At 35.7% G+C, this 16,544-nt stretch overlaps 2 protein-coding genes across 3 annotated transcripts; both read left to right on the top strand.

Annotated features, from left to right (window-relative positions):
* Positions 1-4,037: 4,037 nt before the first annotated feature.
* Positions 4,038-11,625, top strand: LOC128859055 (probable cytochrome P450 311a1). 2 transcript variants are annotated; one of them, XM_054095743.1, is made up of 6 exons: positions 4,041-6,418; positions 9,825-10,019; positions 10,194-10,376; positions 10,442-10,511; positions 10,583-10,901; positions 10,976-11,625. In XM_054095743.1, the coding sequence occupies exons 1-6, from the start codon at positions 6,265-6,267 to the stop codon at positions 11,558-11,560; spliced, it is 1,506 nt and encodes a 501-aa protein (XP_053951718.1). In that variant the 5' UTR covers positions 4,041-6,264; the 3' UTR covers positions 11,561-11,625. The 2 variants fall into 2 exon arrangements, with proteins under 2 accessions (XP_053951719.1, XP_053951718.1); XM_054095744.1 differs by lacking the exon at positions 9,825-10,019 and having other exon boundaries at positions 4,038-6,418.
* Positions 11,626-13,104: 1,479 nt separating this feature from the next.
* Positions 13,105-14,725, top strand: LOC128856749 (protein YIPF1). Its single transcript, XM_054092065.1, has 4 exons — positions 13,105-13,693; positions 13,755-13,955; positions 14,032-14,124; positions 14,190-14,725. Exons 1-4 carry the CDS (start codon positions 13,226-13,228, stop codon positions 14,502-14,504), a joined length of 1,077 nt encoding a protein of 358 aa, XP_053948040.1. The 5' UTR covers positions 13,105-13,225; the 3' UTR covers positions 14,505-14,725.
* Positions 14,726-16,544: the final 1,819 nt, after the last annotated feature.

Here is a 16,544-nt window from a genome sequence, read left to right as displayed (position 1 = left end):
GTGCTTGAGTTGCCGCTTGAGAAGCCTTTGACATTCACAAATCCACACTCTGCTTGGTTACTGTACTAGACTAAAAGCCTACTTATCTAAATTAAAATAAAATAAAAATGCCGAAGTCCTGCATGGCAGCATGGTTCTTTACCCTCCGTTGGTCACCCGGGTCTGGTCAGACTGCTTTTTTCATGTTTAACATATTTCTACATTTGAATTTAACATATTTCCTTTATAGTTAACGACTTTAGCTTCCAGGATGCTTAGTAAACTTTAATTTTCTATCGATTTATGGATATAGCCCCGGGATTTATAGATTTTCGAACAGGACGAAAAAAGGCCAGACCCGGGCACCCAACCGAAGGTTTAAAAAAGCTGTCCAACCGAGTGTTGAAACAAATTATCGATCAACCATTTCTTTTTGATCTCATATAGAAATAGTTTATTTTCTGTTTTCTCTGTTATCAAATGTCGCTGATAACAATTTTGTAACATATAAAATGCTAAGCATATACTAGGTAAGATGCATATGCTATTGTAACAGCATAAACATTCCACATACATTTTTGGTTATTACTATTCAAGTGACAGAACTCTACCGGGTATTTGTAAACTCAAACTGTTGCGATAGCGTAGATCCGACTGAAGTGGGAATGGCGATATAAATGTTGTTGTTACATTTCTGCGCGACATGTAGATGATAGATAAGTTTACATGCTGTGCAATAATGTTGCCAGCGATACGTGTTTTGCAACATTTTTGCGCGGAAACATCTACTTTTAAATCAACACAAAAGAAAATTGGTGCGATTTCGGTACAATAATTTTCAACAATTCATGTGGAAGACAATTTAAATGTGAGCAAAATATACTCTGATACCACATTTAGTAATATTTTTCCATGCGATTATCTATTTCTATAAATTTGTTTAACGATAGAAGCAAATGTGGCTAGACACTTCAAGCTGATGCGAATTTTGCAAAACAGCATGCAACTGGAGACGAATGGCAGTAGTGAGCAATACTATGCTAACAACTTTGCCCTGTTTGAAGGTTTTTTCCATCGAGGTCGCTGCTATTCGGTAGTAAACTGAAGGTGGGCGCCGAAGATGTGTTGAGAGAAAATGCTGCTAGCAATATGTGCTCAGCAAAATTTTTTAAGACATGAAAATGAGGTTAGATTGTTGACTTTTTTTCAAGCGCTTATTTAAGTAATTATTAAAAACTATTTCGTTTTTGATTTCGTTATAGTGATTATCCTAATTACTCATTACACATACATACATATGTATACACGCTGTGAAAAAATAAAAGTAAAATGCACAAAAATTAATTAAAAGAATAAATAAAAGAAAAAAATAAAAATACAAAAAGCAGCAAAGGGATGGGGAGATATAGAGAAACGGAAATTAAGTTTTTCAATTAAATACAACAAAATATAGAAAAATATAAAAATATACAATAAAGTAATTTCAATGAAAATAATGATTTTTAAAATGAGGAAAATAGCAAACCAAATACAAATTTATTAAATGTGCGAGAAAATGTTAAAATATTGAAATAAAAAAAATATAAAACTTAAAAATAAAAGAAGTATTTAATGTGAACGAAAACCAACGAGCAGATCTTAGGATTATTCTTATTAATAAGATAAAAACAACAATTATTTGCATAGCAAGGAGGTGTAATACCATATATGGATGAATGTTAAAAAATATTATATATACAATACTCATAAAATTTGTATGAGAAAGTAATACAAATTTATTAATAAATAAAATAGGTAAACAAAATAAATTGAGAACAATTTTATGAGACACAAATGTGTGAAATTTAGGTTATACCTATATTTCCTTATCAAAATGGAAAAAAATATCAAATTAGTGCTAACTAAGGAAGGCAAATAATGAAGGATGAGTCAATTAATAATTTGACTCTTTCAGTTTTACAGTGATAGCTGACAGAAAATGAAAAAAATTAAACAATAGAAAAGTGTATTGGTTAAATGTGACATTTGTTGGGCGGCGGAAAGATAACAAACGACAACTGACAACTACAAAGTTTACAGCGGATAGGTGAAAGCTAAAATTAAAAACAAACAAAAAATTGGGTCGCGGAAAACTAGCAAACAAAAACTAACAGCTGACAGCTACAAAGTTTACAACGGATGACAGAGTACTCATCTAAAGCTTAAATTTTACGACTGCTAAGTAACAACTAACAGACTTACAACTGATAGCGGACATGTGGTAACTGGCAATTCCAGCATTTATTTTTAGGAAATTAAAAAAAAGGCATTTCAAGTAATAGAAAAGTTTGTCAAATGTGACGTTTGGTGAGTTGAGAAAAGCGAATAAACGCCATACGACAGCTGACACATGTAAAGCAAAAAAATTGACGATTATTAGAACTAACAGCGGATATGTGACAACTGACAACACCAGCATTTATTTGTAAGACATTTTTTTCAAATAATTACATCGTCTATAGTAAATTTGGCCTGCAAAGAGATATCAAGCACAGATACTGGTTGAACAATTGACAATTGAATTGCCAGTTGCAAATTTCGATGAATATTTGTCGAAAACTGATAGTTAAAAAGCTTGCAGCTGAAAACAGACTTGTGATAAGGGTTGAACGTTTGCGAAAAATTGTTGTGTAAATAACATAAAAATAAATCAAAGACAGTAACGAAAAAAAATATATACACACGATTTTCCGATTCAAATTGTAAGCCGAGACACTTGTTGAGAAGTTAAAGGTGTGACAAATCACAGAGAGTTATAAGTCTTACAGCAGTCAAGGGAGGGGTTATTGCTTACCTTCGCGGCTCATATTTGTACACTTCAAAGAATATTGCCACACAATTTGCAAAAAATGGCATTATTATCATTGTGGGCATAACGGACCGGGTTGAACCTTGGCCTCCCTCAATAACTTCGACCAAGAATCTCGATCCTTTGCAGACATCCCTCAGTTTTTCAGTACAAAGATCTTGGCGACGTCATTAACTGTATCAATTCAGGTTTTCCTTGGGAGATCCCTTTTATAAGCACATGCAGCTTACTATTGTAGATCTGTTTTACAATTTCCTTTGGGCTCATCCTCAGAACATGCGCAGTCTTCTTAAAATGCTGAAGCTTGATGTAGTCGGCGATTTGGAAGTGGTTTAGCTCAGCTAGGCATGCAACGTTGTAACGTAGGCGATATATGACGTGATCTATTCGCACCGGTTTAAAAAATTTAATTATTCTTCAATTCTATTCTAAATATAGAAAAAAAATGTGTGTTTTCGTTTCAAAATGGCGTCTGCACAGCACATTTAACTATTTGAGTGCAACAGCTGAGGCTTTTGAGCTGACAAGTGACAGTTAAAAGTTCTAACACCTACGGCTGACGGTTGACCCGTGTAAATTGGCAGTTGAAAGACATGAGCGGCACAGATGGCAGTTGTTAATTTGTTAATTCGTAATGCAGTTTGCAAAACAAACTCTGATATTTGACAACAAAAAGTTACAACTGATAACTGTAGCATTTATACGTAGGCTTTAAATGTGATCTAGTTAGTACCCCATATGTACTTGCTTTAAAATTGTATATGCATATGAATACAATAAATAAATAATTAGAAATTTAAAGATATGCAATGTAAAAAATATATGAAATATAAATATATATAAAATATGTAATGTTATAAACATAACCAAAACATAAAAAGCAAAAAAAAAAAAAAAAAAAAAACATGAATGAAAACAATTTATGTATATTGGATGGGAAAAAGGAAAAATAAATTATTGATGAAAATACAACTTCAGTGAATAATTTCTTTGGGGAGGAACTTATGTTGTTTTTTGGGATAAAGAGACATAAAGTTTAGGTAGTTTTTAAAAATTCAATAAGTAAAAGCATATTTGAAAAAAAAAAAATCTCACCAAACAACAAATTCGCTTAAGATTTTTTAGTAATTCGATTGTATCGACATTTTTTGTCGCCTACTTACAAGAGACTTAATTTTACTATTTCGTCATTTTACTGAATTTTTTAAGTTGACCTGTTAGTTAATATCCCCATTACTGTATAAAAGTGTTTCCCTAGTTTTGTTATACAATAAAAAGCTAGGAAAAGAAATTTTGACCATAAAAATAGAGGAATAGGAAGTTGCTTGCTCGCCGTATAATAATTTTAGTTCATCCAATCATTCTTGTCTTATTATCCAAGTCGAAAATTGTGAAAAATAAATGCATGAAAATGTGCTCGTCTTAATTCCATTGCCTCTGTAAAAACACTAATTTGGCTCGTCCAGCTAAACGCTTTGAGCGACTTTATAGTAAAATATGTCAAACTTTTCAATGAAAATGCCAGTTGGTGCCTCGATAACACTAGAAGTGCTCAATACCAGAAATATAAATAGCAGCCTTCGTATTGACTATAAAATTTTATGCTTGCCTTCAGCAAAACTGCAATTTAGGCTTATGTGACTATATGGTAAATAAATATGGATTGATTAAAAATTCATTTTTACCGCCGCTGATAATCATATTTAATTAGTCTGTATGCAGGCAATCAAGTACGACATAGAAACAGGCTTTGTTGTTGTTGACGCTTTGAAGTCTTAATCATTAAATTGTTGCGGTGCATTGTTTTGATTGATTGGTGGTTGAGTGGACTGTCAGATACTCTTATGTAGATTTATTAATATTCAAAAAAGTAGTTTTCTTTTTAAACGGTTGACCGCATTCGTAAGAGTAAAAAATAATAAATAAAGAAAAGAAAAACGTAAGAAAGACGTTTCTTGAAAACTTCGGTGGCAGTTTCTAGGTTTAATGTTCGCTGCGGGCATCCAGAGTAGTTTTCTAGAAGTCTAAGTAGTCGCTCTTCCACAGGCGATGGCATATCACCGAGTATATTTCTGCTGAAATAAAAAAAAACTCTTGCCTTTTAAAGGCAGTAAAACATATTTAGGACGGCATCAACGCGTAAATCATAAATTTCAGAATAAACCTTGCCCAAAAACCTCTGAAGTATATAAATATGCACCAGCCTATTAATATTTTTTTAATATTAATCAGTACCACAGTTTTATTGTCTGCCGTATGCGCGTTCGGCTCTCTTGTTGCTGGATCTTTTAAAATACCTGCATACTCGTACATGCATACATATACAGTACTATCTCGATAATCCGGACACCCTTAATGTTAGGGGTCGTCCGGATTATGGGGGTGCCCGGATTATAGATGATTTTTGTTTTTCAACTAAACGTTGTTTTTTTGAAATGAACATAACGCAATTCCGATATATGTATGTACATAAATAGTTTTATTAAATACAGTACAATCATACTTACATAATAATATGTACATCTGTACATAATCAAACATTTTTTTTATTTAGTATGTACTATTTCATTTCACATTTAGTCGCGAATTTTCTAATGGCATCACGTTTCTTTTTTATGTCAAAAACAGTAGATTTGTTGACACCAAATTCTGTTCCAAACCATCTTAATGATTTTCCTTTATCAAGGAGATCTAAAATTTCACATTTTTTCTGAAGAGTAAGGGTTTTATGAGCCCCTTTATTAAATTTTCCACTGCTCATAATAATAATGTCCACTCAATTCAGTTTGTCACTAAAGAATAAACACAACGCGTGATTTATGCTGTTGCATTTCGTATACATATATTGTTGTTAAAGTACTGCTATTTTGAGGAAAAACTCACAAAGCAAATTAAAAATTAAAATACATATGTATGTACATATTGCGAAGCAAATTTGAAAAATGTCCGGATTATAGAGTAAAAAATGTTAAACTGTCCGAATTATGCAGTTGTCCGGATTATAGATGTGACCGGACTACCGCGTGTCCGGATTATCGAGATAGTACTGTACATATTTTTTATATCGCTTTAATAATCACCGGCTTCTGCAACTACGTACATACACTCAGCAGAGTGTTAATGCACACTCTCTGCAGTCAGTCTCGCTGGGCCAATCGTATGTAGTGCACGCAAAACTTTATCGCGAATGTAACTGTTCGGGTTGAAGCAACATAAAAAAGTATATATACAAGTATAAAGAAAACCACGTTAAAAAGCGACTATAACAAGTTTGCACGAAAAAAATGTATTAGCTTAACAAATTTAAAACCAAAAAAACCAGTAAAAGTTGCTCTGAGGACTTTTAGAAGAAAACGATATAAATAAAAAATAATAGAATAATAGAAATTAACTAAAATGAAATAAGTTGAAAATAGTTCATAACTTAATTAAAAGTCATGTCATTGGTGTTGATTTTATTTTTAACCTGCGCTCTCTGCTACTTCATACGCGCCAAGTGGCAAATTTATGCTGTCGGCCGTCGCATACCAGGACCATGGGCTTTGCCATTGGTCGGTAATGTGCAAATGTTAGATAAATTGAAGCCCGAATGTAAGTGTGAATAAATTGGGGAGAATAATAATAAAATATAAAAATTAAGTATTGGTTATGGTAATAGATTTCCGCCTTCATAAAAGAGGGCTATACTATTTTGCCGCTGGTGATACTATTTTTGTGTTCGCTCTAGTAATATACTGGTGATTTGGAGGTGTATATGTGGGGTCTCGATCGCAGTAGTTGATATTCGTAGCGTCAAGATTCTTTTTTATCTGACGTCAAAAATTTCTACGTTCGTTCCCAAAAAACAACATTTGTGAGAAGTCATGCTTCATTATTACCTTTTAAAGAAAAGTGCAGTTTAAAGGTATCGTATATTGATAAATATTTGCGGTAATCTCGCTCCACCAAATGCAACTTGTAAAGAGTGTAAATTTCGACGTGAGTGAAAAAGGCCGCGAAGGGACACCGAAAAAATTAGACGGCAGAAAAGAAAAAGTTTTTGCATCGCATCGTCACTGCCGATGAAAAATGGAGCTATTATGATAACCCTAAGCGTCGAAAAAGATGGAGTCTGCCAGGTGAACCAAGTCCATCGACAGGGGGAAAATTATTCATGCTTATGAATCTGGTGGATGAGAAGGATGCCATCTATTATGAACTCCTTAAACCATTTGAAACCATCACTGGCGATCGTTACCGACTGCAGCTAATGCGTTTGAATTGAGCTCTCAAAGAGAAGCGGCCGGAATGGGACGGTAGACATGACAAACTGATTTTGCTGCGTGACAACGCCAGGCCACACGTTGCTAAATCGGTCCAGAAATATTTAGAAATACTATATTGGGAAATCTTGCCCCACCCGCCGTATTCCTCAGACATTGCACCTTCGGATTACCATCTGTTCCGATCAACGCAGTCAGCCCTTATTGGAGAGCGGTTCACTTCTTACAAGAGCATCGTAAACTGGCTCAATGAACGGATCAAGTAAAAAGAACTCGAATTTTTCGTCAGAGGTATCCGTATGCTGGCTGAAAGATGGAGTAAAGTTGTAGCTTCCAATGACGTCGAAATGGTAGATGATTTTTATGAGCACCTCTGGCTTGGTAGAAAATGCTGTTGGAGTTTTGGCAATAGAGTTTTCGCATAATAATTGGCGCTTACATCCTTAGTGGACCTCTGCTCCCACGCGGAGCCATGGGAAATTAATATATATATATGACATCATTTGTGGGGTGTTTGACCGAACTTCTCTTCCTACATATTTGTGGTGTGCGCCTTGACGTTTTTCCACAAATGGAAATACCTACACTTTTATGCCACCTTCGAACAGTAGATAGTTTCATAGAGGAAATACAGTCGGAGATTTGCCATTGCCTGACGAGGGGTGACCACTGTTAGAAAAACACTTTCTTTATCATTTGGTATTTCATGTCTGTAACTTTTTAAAAAAGTTAACGGTAAAAAGGTAGACCCCCAGAAGTAAACAAAAAATGTTATACCTGGAGGGTTAGGCCTTATAGGGGCGGAAATAATAAGCATATTAAAAAAAAAAAAGTCGCGAAGCAATGAAATAAAATAAATTAATGAAAAGGCCCTCTATCGTAGATGTCACAAACTGTTTAATTAACTTTTGTTTTTCATTAACTTGTTTCTAAAAAAAAAAGATTTTGAGTGCCGGAAATCTTTATTTGGATCTTTAGACACTCCATTACTTGTCTATTTGTATATTTTAGCTGTCTAGTTCACAATTCCCAAATATAAGTGACGTACCACGCCATTTGCAAAAATTATAAAGTTTCCGATAGGGTGATTAATTTTGCGCCACCTTTTATATTCAGAAAATTTCAGCAGATTGCCGCCTCCACAACTTTTCTTTGGCGAAGCTTTATTGTAAAGCGCGCGCGGTCGGACTAGTTGCACTTGAAATTTTTAATTAACAATCACTAAATTTTTCCATCCTAAGCTATCCATAAGAAAAGCTATAGATGTATGTGCGTTAGGTTTAAAATTAAATAAACCAAATGCTCAAAATCAAATGCAAAAAAATTGTCAAAAATCAACGTGATTCTTGAGCGACTGCCAACTTACACTTTATTATATCTAAATTGAATGGTTTACAATACTGAAAATATTTATTTACTAAGAATAAAAGCTTACAAAAATACCATATACTTACTAGAGTTAGCTTCAGCAATCGTAGTGATCTCTAAATTAGTTCAACTCCCATTTACAAGTTCTAATTGGATGATGGTGATCTTTACACTTAATTCCCCTTCGCTGTTAACTCTATGGTTGCTCTCACAGCAGTCGACTCACACTTGCATTGTAACTGCAAGGAGTGCGGTAGAGTTGTATATGTATGTATGATTCGCTAACTGAAGGCATCAGAAAGCCTGCGCCCTTATGTATGTAGGTACACGGTGAGCAGTTATATCTGCTTAACTTAAGAGAATGTCTAGAAATTCTGATTAAAAAATCGAAAATTTTGATGAAAGTTTTTTTGGAATTTGGTAAATTGTTGTTTTTAAACTGTTGTTGTCTTTGTAATAGCTTAAAATACTCCGCATACATTTTAGGTGAATGCTGTTAAAGTATGTAACAGTCTTTTGACGGATATAAATTCAGGTCTTTCCGATAATATTCGAAATATACTTAAGGGTTATATACAGTTAGAATTTTCAAAAAATCGATTTTTTTATTCTATTTTCTTAAGGTACAAATATTTAAGAATACAGAATTTAATATCGTTCCGCTGAATATTTTCGAAGTTACACGCAAGTATATAAAGGCGTTTCCTATCCTATGTAAAGTGCTTTTCAAACTTTAAACGCGCGTTTAAAATGGTGTTTTCAAAGTCGGTGACCAACAAAACTCGAAAACGGCTAAACCAATAGGTCCAAATTTTAATACGAGCTTCTAAATATATTTTTTAGTAATTAATCGATGATTTTTTCTCACCAATAAATAATTTTTTTATGAACAATTTAAGGCGGAAATTTTGGTAAAAAATCGTTTTTGTTTTTTTTTGAGTAACCGTCATTTTGTTAAAAACAATTTATTTTCCTTATTCCTTCGATTAATTACTAGATTTAACAATACTTTAACGAAATCTGTTTGGTTTTTTTAATTTTAGTGGATCCAGTTCAGAGATATAGTAGTCACCGCAAATCGTCTGTTTTGAGAGGAGCTCCCGGAGATCAGCTGTAGGTAAAAAGTTCACAAAAATAATCTTATACAGTTTTTTGATACCATATATGGGATGAGCATAAATGAATGATCGCTTTTCCAATTGTTATGTTTCGGTAGCTGTCAAAGTTACCATTGATATTCACACCTTATGGCAGGAATGTAGCTTCAAGATAATGCCAGAATCAATTTAACATCTCACAGTGTTGTTGTTTCATTTAAATATCTTTTCCTATTCCCATTAACTAAATATCTATTACCACGCCCACAGCTTTATTTCAAAGCATCGCAGATTTACGTTCTAAATTTGGCGAAACCTACCGTTTATGGCTCGGACCCGAATTGTGGGTCTTTCTGCATAATCCAGAGGAAACGCGGGAAGCTTTGAATGACCCGACACTAACGAGACCGGCAACTTTTCAACAGCTGAGCGTGTTGATCGGCAATGGTCTGCTGATAAGTCATGGTAAGATATGAAAATTAAAAAGAACTTTTTTTAGGTTAGTACTCGCAAGAAGGTTTTAAGTGGGCCAATAAAATGCGTACATTTTTCAAGAAATCTGAATTAGTGTGGGAAATTTTTCTAAAAATTTGTCTTGTTGAGAAATTGTATCATTCAAACTCTCCATCTTCGTTCCAGGTAAACATTGGGAAACCCATCGCCGCGCATTAAGTCCCGCTTTTCATCCACATATACTAAGCGGCTTCACACCTGCAATAGCAAGGTATGGTGATGAGCTAGTGCGCAAACTACGCGCAACTGCTGGCATGCCCATAGAAGTAAGGGAGTGTCTCTTCGCCTGCACACTGGATGCGATTATTGGTATGAAACGACAAGCTATTGGAGACGCTAAACAATTTTTAATAATTTTCTATACCCGTTTTCAGAAACCTCAATGGGCAAGCAATTGAATTCGCTTACAGATCCACACAACCGTTATACGCACGCCTTTCACAAGTCGGTAATTTGTAGCAGAATCTGACTTATTTTTGTTTCCAAATTTCTAAAGTGCCTTTGAAATGCTGCAGGACGAGTGAACTTCTTTTCAAACGCATGATAAACCCACTGCTGGGTTTAGACTTCATATTCCGACGCACGAAAATGTGTCGCGAGCTGTATGCATCGTTAGCAGTGATAAACGAGCTGATGATTTCGGTGATTGACGCGCGTGTCGAAGCACTTCAACTGCAAGCAGAGTTTGGGCTGGATTTGTCACCTGCAACCTCAGAGAACGGCATACGCAAACAGCGTCGCACACTGTTGGACACACTATTGACAGCTGAAATTGATGGGCAGAAGCTAACGAGGGCGGAAATATGCGACGAAGTGAATACGTTTGTTTTTGCGGTGAGTGGTGAAGCCGCAAAATTGCTTAGACACTACTGAATGTATACATATGTATATATTTTTTTTAAACACAGGGTGTGGACACGACCACAGCGGCAATGTGTTTTGTGCTTTACAGCCTAGGCAAATATCCGGCGGAACAACAAAAACTGATAGCGGAAATTGAAGAATACTCATTGCGTTACGCCGACCTAACCGTCGATGCGCTCAATCGTTTGGAATATTTAGATCTTTTCATCAAAGAGGTGTTGCGCTATTATACTGTTGTGCCTCTAACAGGGCGTCAGACTACCACCGACACTGTAATCGGTGGTCGGCGCTACTGTGCTGACATAACACTTTGGATCAATTTGTATGGACTTGCACATGACGAGAAATATTTTGAATCGCCGGAGCTGTTTCGCCCGATGCGTTTTGTGAATACACAAAATGAGCGTTTGCCTGCCTATGTTTACATACCGTTTTCGGGAGGACCACATATTTGCATAGGCCGGAAATATGCATTGTTGATCATGAAAATCTTAACTGTTCAGATTCTACGGAACTTCGAAGTGCAATTGTCAAATCCGAACGAAGTGTTGGTGCTGCAGGCACAAATGGTTTTAAAATCGCTACAAGGATTTAATTTAATATTCACGCCCAGGACAATGGAGGGCTGAACAATACTTTATTATATCCGTAGCATTTGTTTAATAAATGAGTAAAGAGTACACATACGAAAATACATTTACTAGGTTGTTCAATAAGTTTTGCGATTAAGTTTATGTTCGGAAAACACAATTTTATGGTTTAAAATACACTTTATTATTTAGTAACGTGTCTCTGAACATCAATACGCTTGTTGTAACGAGATTCCAATTTATGAATTCCACCCTTGAAGTGAGAATCTGGAAGGGCTGCAAAATACGCTTCCACAGCTGTTATGACCTCATAATTTGATGAAAAACGTTTTCCACGTCGCCAGGGGAGAAATCTGGTGAATACGGTGGATACTCCAAAAATACGAACCTTAATTCATAGATTTTAGCCATTGTCAAATTGATCTTGTGACACGGTGCATTGCCCTGATAAAAACGATTTGTTTTTTCGTTTGAACACTGGGTATTTATTCACGAATTTTTTCCTTCACCTGTTCTAAAAGGTTACAATAATATTCAAAATTTATTGGTTTACAAGTTTGCAAGTAATCCACAAAAACGGATGCTAACACCTTCTTAACCAATTTCTGAACACGAACTCGTTTTAGAGAGGAAAAACCAGGTTCACACTACCCTTTAGACTCTTGTTTTGATTTAGGATCATTGTGAAAGACTTAAGTCTCATCCATATTGATGAATCGACTCACAAAATCCAATTTTTCCTTTCGAAAACGCTCTAAATGTTGCTGAGAAAGTCACATTCGAACGTGTTTTTGTTCCATTGTTAGCGAATGCGGCGCACACAGCTTTCTAAAACCCAATACTTCAATCAAAATATTGCTAACACTGCAAAATGAGATGCCTAGGGCATTTACGAAATCTCTTTCAGCCACTCGACGATATTCGAACGCAATATACTATATTTTTCTACGATTTTTGGTGTTGTTGTTGTTTTTGGACGCTCTTGACGTGGACTGTCTTCAAGGCTTGTACGACACTTTTCATACTGTACTAATTGATGGCGAAGAGTCCAAGTGTAAGCCGTTGGGGTGTAAGATCGGGACTTGATGCTGCTCCTTGATTGTCTGTTAATTGTAACTTTCGTGAAAATTGCTAGCATATGTGGTTCTCAAAGCACTAAAATTTTTATAACTTTTTGGTTGACTCATAATTTAAAATCTGTAAATTAGCTAATTTGCTATTAAGCTAATTGCTAAACATCTATTACTGTCTGTTAGTTTTATGAAAAGATCGATGACAAGATTCTAATAAACTCAATTTGTGTCATTATTTCAAATGAATCAAAGATATAATAATTAAAATAGTAATTATAATAATTAAAAAATTAATAATTAAAGTAGTTATTTTAATAATTAAAATAGTAATTCTAATATCTATAGCAATTTTAATAATTCAGCTACTCAAAAGCCTTCTTAAAATATTTCGCTTTATTGTCGATAAACGAAACCTATGGTTTCTGCGAAGAGTTAATTTTAAGCTTCACATGCGACCCTATGCTTTACGCGTGTGATTTCAAGTGGTTGGCAACGCAGTAACATATGATTTGTCAACGTAGTTTAGGAACAACACAAAGTAAACTTTTCAAATTGACATTTACGTGTCAATAATAAGTACCACAAAATATCTGCAAAATACCACAAATTTGACATATTTTAGGCATTTAAAATGCAATCAACTGGTTCCGACGATTTGTTGCAATTTCGAGACTACACCAGCACACCTAGCATGAGTAGTCCTCCAGCGCAAATAAATGTTAACTCGCCAACTCACTCGGCTGGCTCTGCGGGTGCAAACCGCGGCAATGATGCACTAAATGATTTGATTTATGATATGAGTAACTCGGCAGGCATATTAGGCGGTAGTGGTGGTGCAGGTGGAGGCGGAAACATGAATATAGCTGCGCCTGGCAGTGGTGGCAGTGGCGCTGACAGCGGTGCAGATGTGGGCTCCAGCAACAAAGTGTCATTCCTAACATTGGAATACTATCAGCAGTTCTTCAATGTCGACACGTTTGTCGTATTGGAACGCATTGCGAGTTCGATGATACCAAAGCGTGCTAGTGGAAATTATTTGCGTTCGAATATTGGACAAAATCCTGATTTATATGGTCCCTTTTGGATTACCGTGACGCTGGTGCGTGCTTTGTAACTTACAAATTTTTCATGATATTTACTAATCCAAATGTCTTAACTAGATCTTCTCGATTGCTATAAGTGGCAACATAGCTAGCTATTTACAACATGCTAACGATAACTACCACTGGCGCTACAATTTCCATTTAGTTTCGTATGCTGCCACTTGCATCTTCATCTATGCCAATCTTTTCCCCATTGCGCTGTGGGCGGTATTTAAGTATAGTCTCAAACCGGTTACCGATGATGTAGAAAATGAGAACGTAAGTTTGTGTGAATAGAAACGCACGTACTTTTATGCAGATAAATATTATTAATATATAATTATTACACCGCTAGGCCGACTACTCGCCCTCACTATTGTCGCTTATGTGCGTGTACGGCTATTCCTTATTTATTTACATACCCGTTTCTGTGCTATGGGTTATACAGGTGGGTCACACACTGCTGCAACTAACATATTTAAACTATAATTGTATAATTTTTTTGAGTCACAGATTAGCTTGCTACAATGGCTTCTCGTCATTACCGCCGCTCTACTCTCTGGTTCCGTGTTAATTATCGTACTTACACCTGCGCTTCGTAACTCTAAATTATCGCTATTCCTCATAATTGGCATACTGGGCGCACACTTCCTTTTGGCTGCCGGTTTTATGTTATACTTCTTTCATGTACCGGGCAATGCGGTGTCATATACGCCAGCGCCTGCTGCCTTGGAGGCTGTGACAAGTGCTGCTGCGCGAGCTGCTAAACAGGTTCTCAGTCCTACGCAAGTTGTGGGCAATATAGAGCCGATTAATGGTACACAATAGATAACGCTGCGGTTGTGGATAAATATACATAAGAAACCCACAAACTGATATGATGGAGCGATTTTTTTGGAGTTTGTTTTATTTGTGTATAAAATTGATTTACATGTATATTGTTAATTTGTTTCTTAATGCTTTCTTATACGTAGAATAAAAAATAAGTATTTACTTAAGTGTGAAATATGCCATTATATTTATCAGATTAAAAATATTTTCATTCCAAATTGTTTGCGTATATTATAAATACATTTCAGTGCCACTAAGCGCTGCTATGCAATGGGTAAATTTACATAATAAGGGATACAAAAATAAACTCTAGTAAAACACATAAGATTGCAAGTTTGTTATTCTTTTTATAAAATACTAGCTTTAACCCGCGGCCCCGCTAGCGTAGGAGTAGTTTTGAGGGATTTAGGATATGTATATAAAAGAATAACAAACAATAATTTCATAGAAAATATTTTTTTATTAATAACCATAATATTACAATACCCGGCATCCGTTGCTATGCCTCGTTGAATAAAATCAAAACAACCAATCAGAAAAATATCAAGCAAAATTATTTTTATTAATTTTCTATCTCAATCCGGTTTTGAACTTTGCATTTGGGTCATAGTTGAACAGCTTATGCGGATTATGAAGTCTAGAGTGTGCTATAAATAGTGGAAAATAGATTAAATTTAAGCAAATATTCGATTATTAGTGACGAATGAGAGTGGTGGCGCGGCCTGGGGCTGTGGGAAGGGAGTTCCATCATGAAAACATGCCTATAACCTTCATTGGGTGAAAATATGAATGTATAGTATAAACATTTTTACGTCATTTGGTGTTGTCGTTTCGTAGTGATGCGCGGACAACGTACAGACATTCACCTTTATAGTATATATTTATCCAATATTTAGTTTGGCTTTCGACTTTTGAGGCGCTTATGCATTATTAACTGTAAGATTTTTATCTAATTGAGTCGATTTGCTTAATGCTAAAATATGCATATTGTACTCTGCATGTACTTAAGTTAATATTTATGTGTAAATTCAGCTTACTGCGTGGCCTTGCCCATGTCCAGTGGTTCTTCCGCAACTAAGCCTTTTTTCAATTTGCAACAATGGCTTAGGGTTTTCCAATTTAATTTATGTAACTTTCATAAAAGGTAAAATGAAAAAGGGTTTCCTCGTAACTGTCACTCAAGCCACTGGCATTGACAAGACATCACCACCATTCACAGCAGATCATTCAATTTAAATATTAAAAACGAATACAGTGCAACGAATTATCTTTGTGTTCTGTTCTTTTTGCAAGGCTGCATAGTTACCTTTGCCCTATTAAAGTGCAATACAATGAAAAAGCCTTCAAAAAATCAACCCCAAATCCATGCAGGCTAACCGAATCTTATATATCTACATATGTATGTACATATGTATGTATGTGCCAGCGTACGAGCTTAGGTTTTCCATTATTCGATTGTTTTTCCAAGGAACCTGCGTTGCTTGCTTCTGCGCTCTGCAACCCTTCCGGCACATCGCACAACGCATGCGTAGGGGCGCCGCTGCACGTGCTTGACTTTTCTGAACTTTTTATTTGATGCTTTCCCTGGTGGCTTCATTTGACGTCCTACTGCGCAGCCGGGCAAATATTTTTGACAATCGCCGAAAAAAGCGTTCACTGGCTGAAAAAGCGCTTTTGTTTATGCCGGAGGGGTTTGTAATGCGTTTCCGCTTCGTTTGATTGAAATTTGGTGTGAAAACCAAAACTAGTTTGAATGCGATTGCCACAGTGTGGCTGTTTTGAGTAAAATATGTTAAAAGGTGAAATAAAGTAATAATAGGGTAGGCACCTTGCCGTGGTGCGGAGGCTTAGTCGAATCATTAAACAGGCTTTATCATTGGATGGCAGTGGGTTCGTTTACGTACATTCCAGTAATAAACGAGTTCACTCCACTCCTATGGTTCGGACTGTCTTTTTGAACGATGACCGAGTTCTGCCAACTGGGTTGGAACAAGGTGTAACACGACCCGTGCCGAGGTTCAGCCTGGCTGGGGACCC

The sequence above is a fragment of the Anastrepha ludens genome, chromosome 3, assembly GCF_028408465.1.
Source record: "Anastrepha ludens isolate Willacy chromosome 3, idAnaLude1.1, whole genome shotgun sequence".
Lineage (NCBI taxonomy): Eukaryota > Metazoa > Arthropoda > Insecta > Diptera > Tephritidae > Anastrepha > Anastrepha ludens.
Note: the sequence above shows the minus strand (reverse complement) of the source record. Positions and strands in the feature narration are given on the sequence as shown.

Excerpts from the sequence above, each read along its gene's own strand:
- LOC128859055 (XM_054095743.1), top strand. The coding sequence starts at position 6,265 with ATGTCATTGGTGTTGATTTTATTTTTAACCTGCGCTCTCTGCTACTTC. Across the intron at positions 6,419-9,824 it reads AGATAAATTGAAGCCCGAAT|CTTTATTTCAAAGCATCGCA; the intron begins GTAAGTGTGAAT and ends CCACGCCCACAG. Across the intron at positions 10,902-10,975 it reads TGAATACGTTTGTTTTTGCG|GGTGTGGACACGACCACAGC; the intron begins GTGAGTGGTGAA and ends TTTTAAACACAG.
- LOC128856749 (XM_054092065.1), top strand. The coding sequence starts at position 13,226 with ATGCAATCAACTGGTTCCGACGATTTGTTGCAATTTCGAGACTACACC. Across the intron at positions 13,956-14,031 it reads ATGATGTAGAAAATGAGAAC|GCCGACTACTCGCCCTCACT; the intron begins GTAAGTTTGTGT and ends TTACACCGCTAG. Across the intron at positions 14,125-14,189 it reads CTGTGCTATGGGTTATACAG|ATTAGCTTGCTACAATGGCT; the intron begins GTGGGTCACACA and ends TTTGAGTCACAG.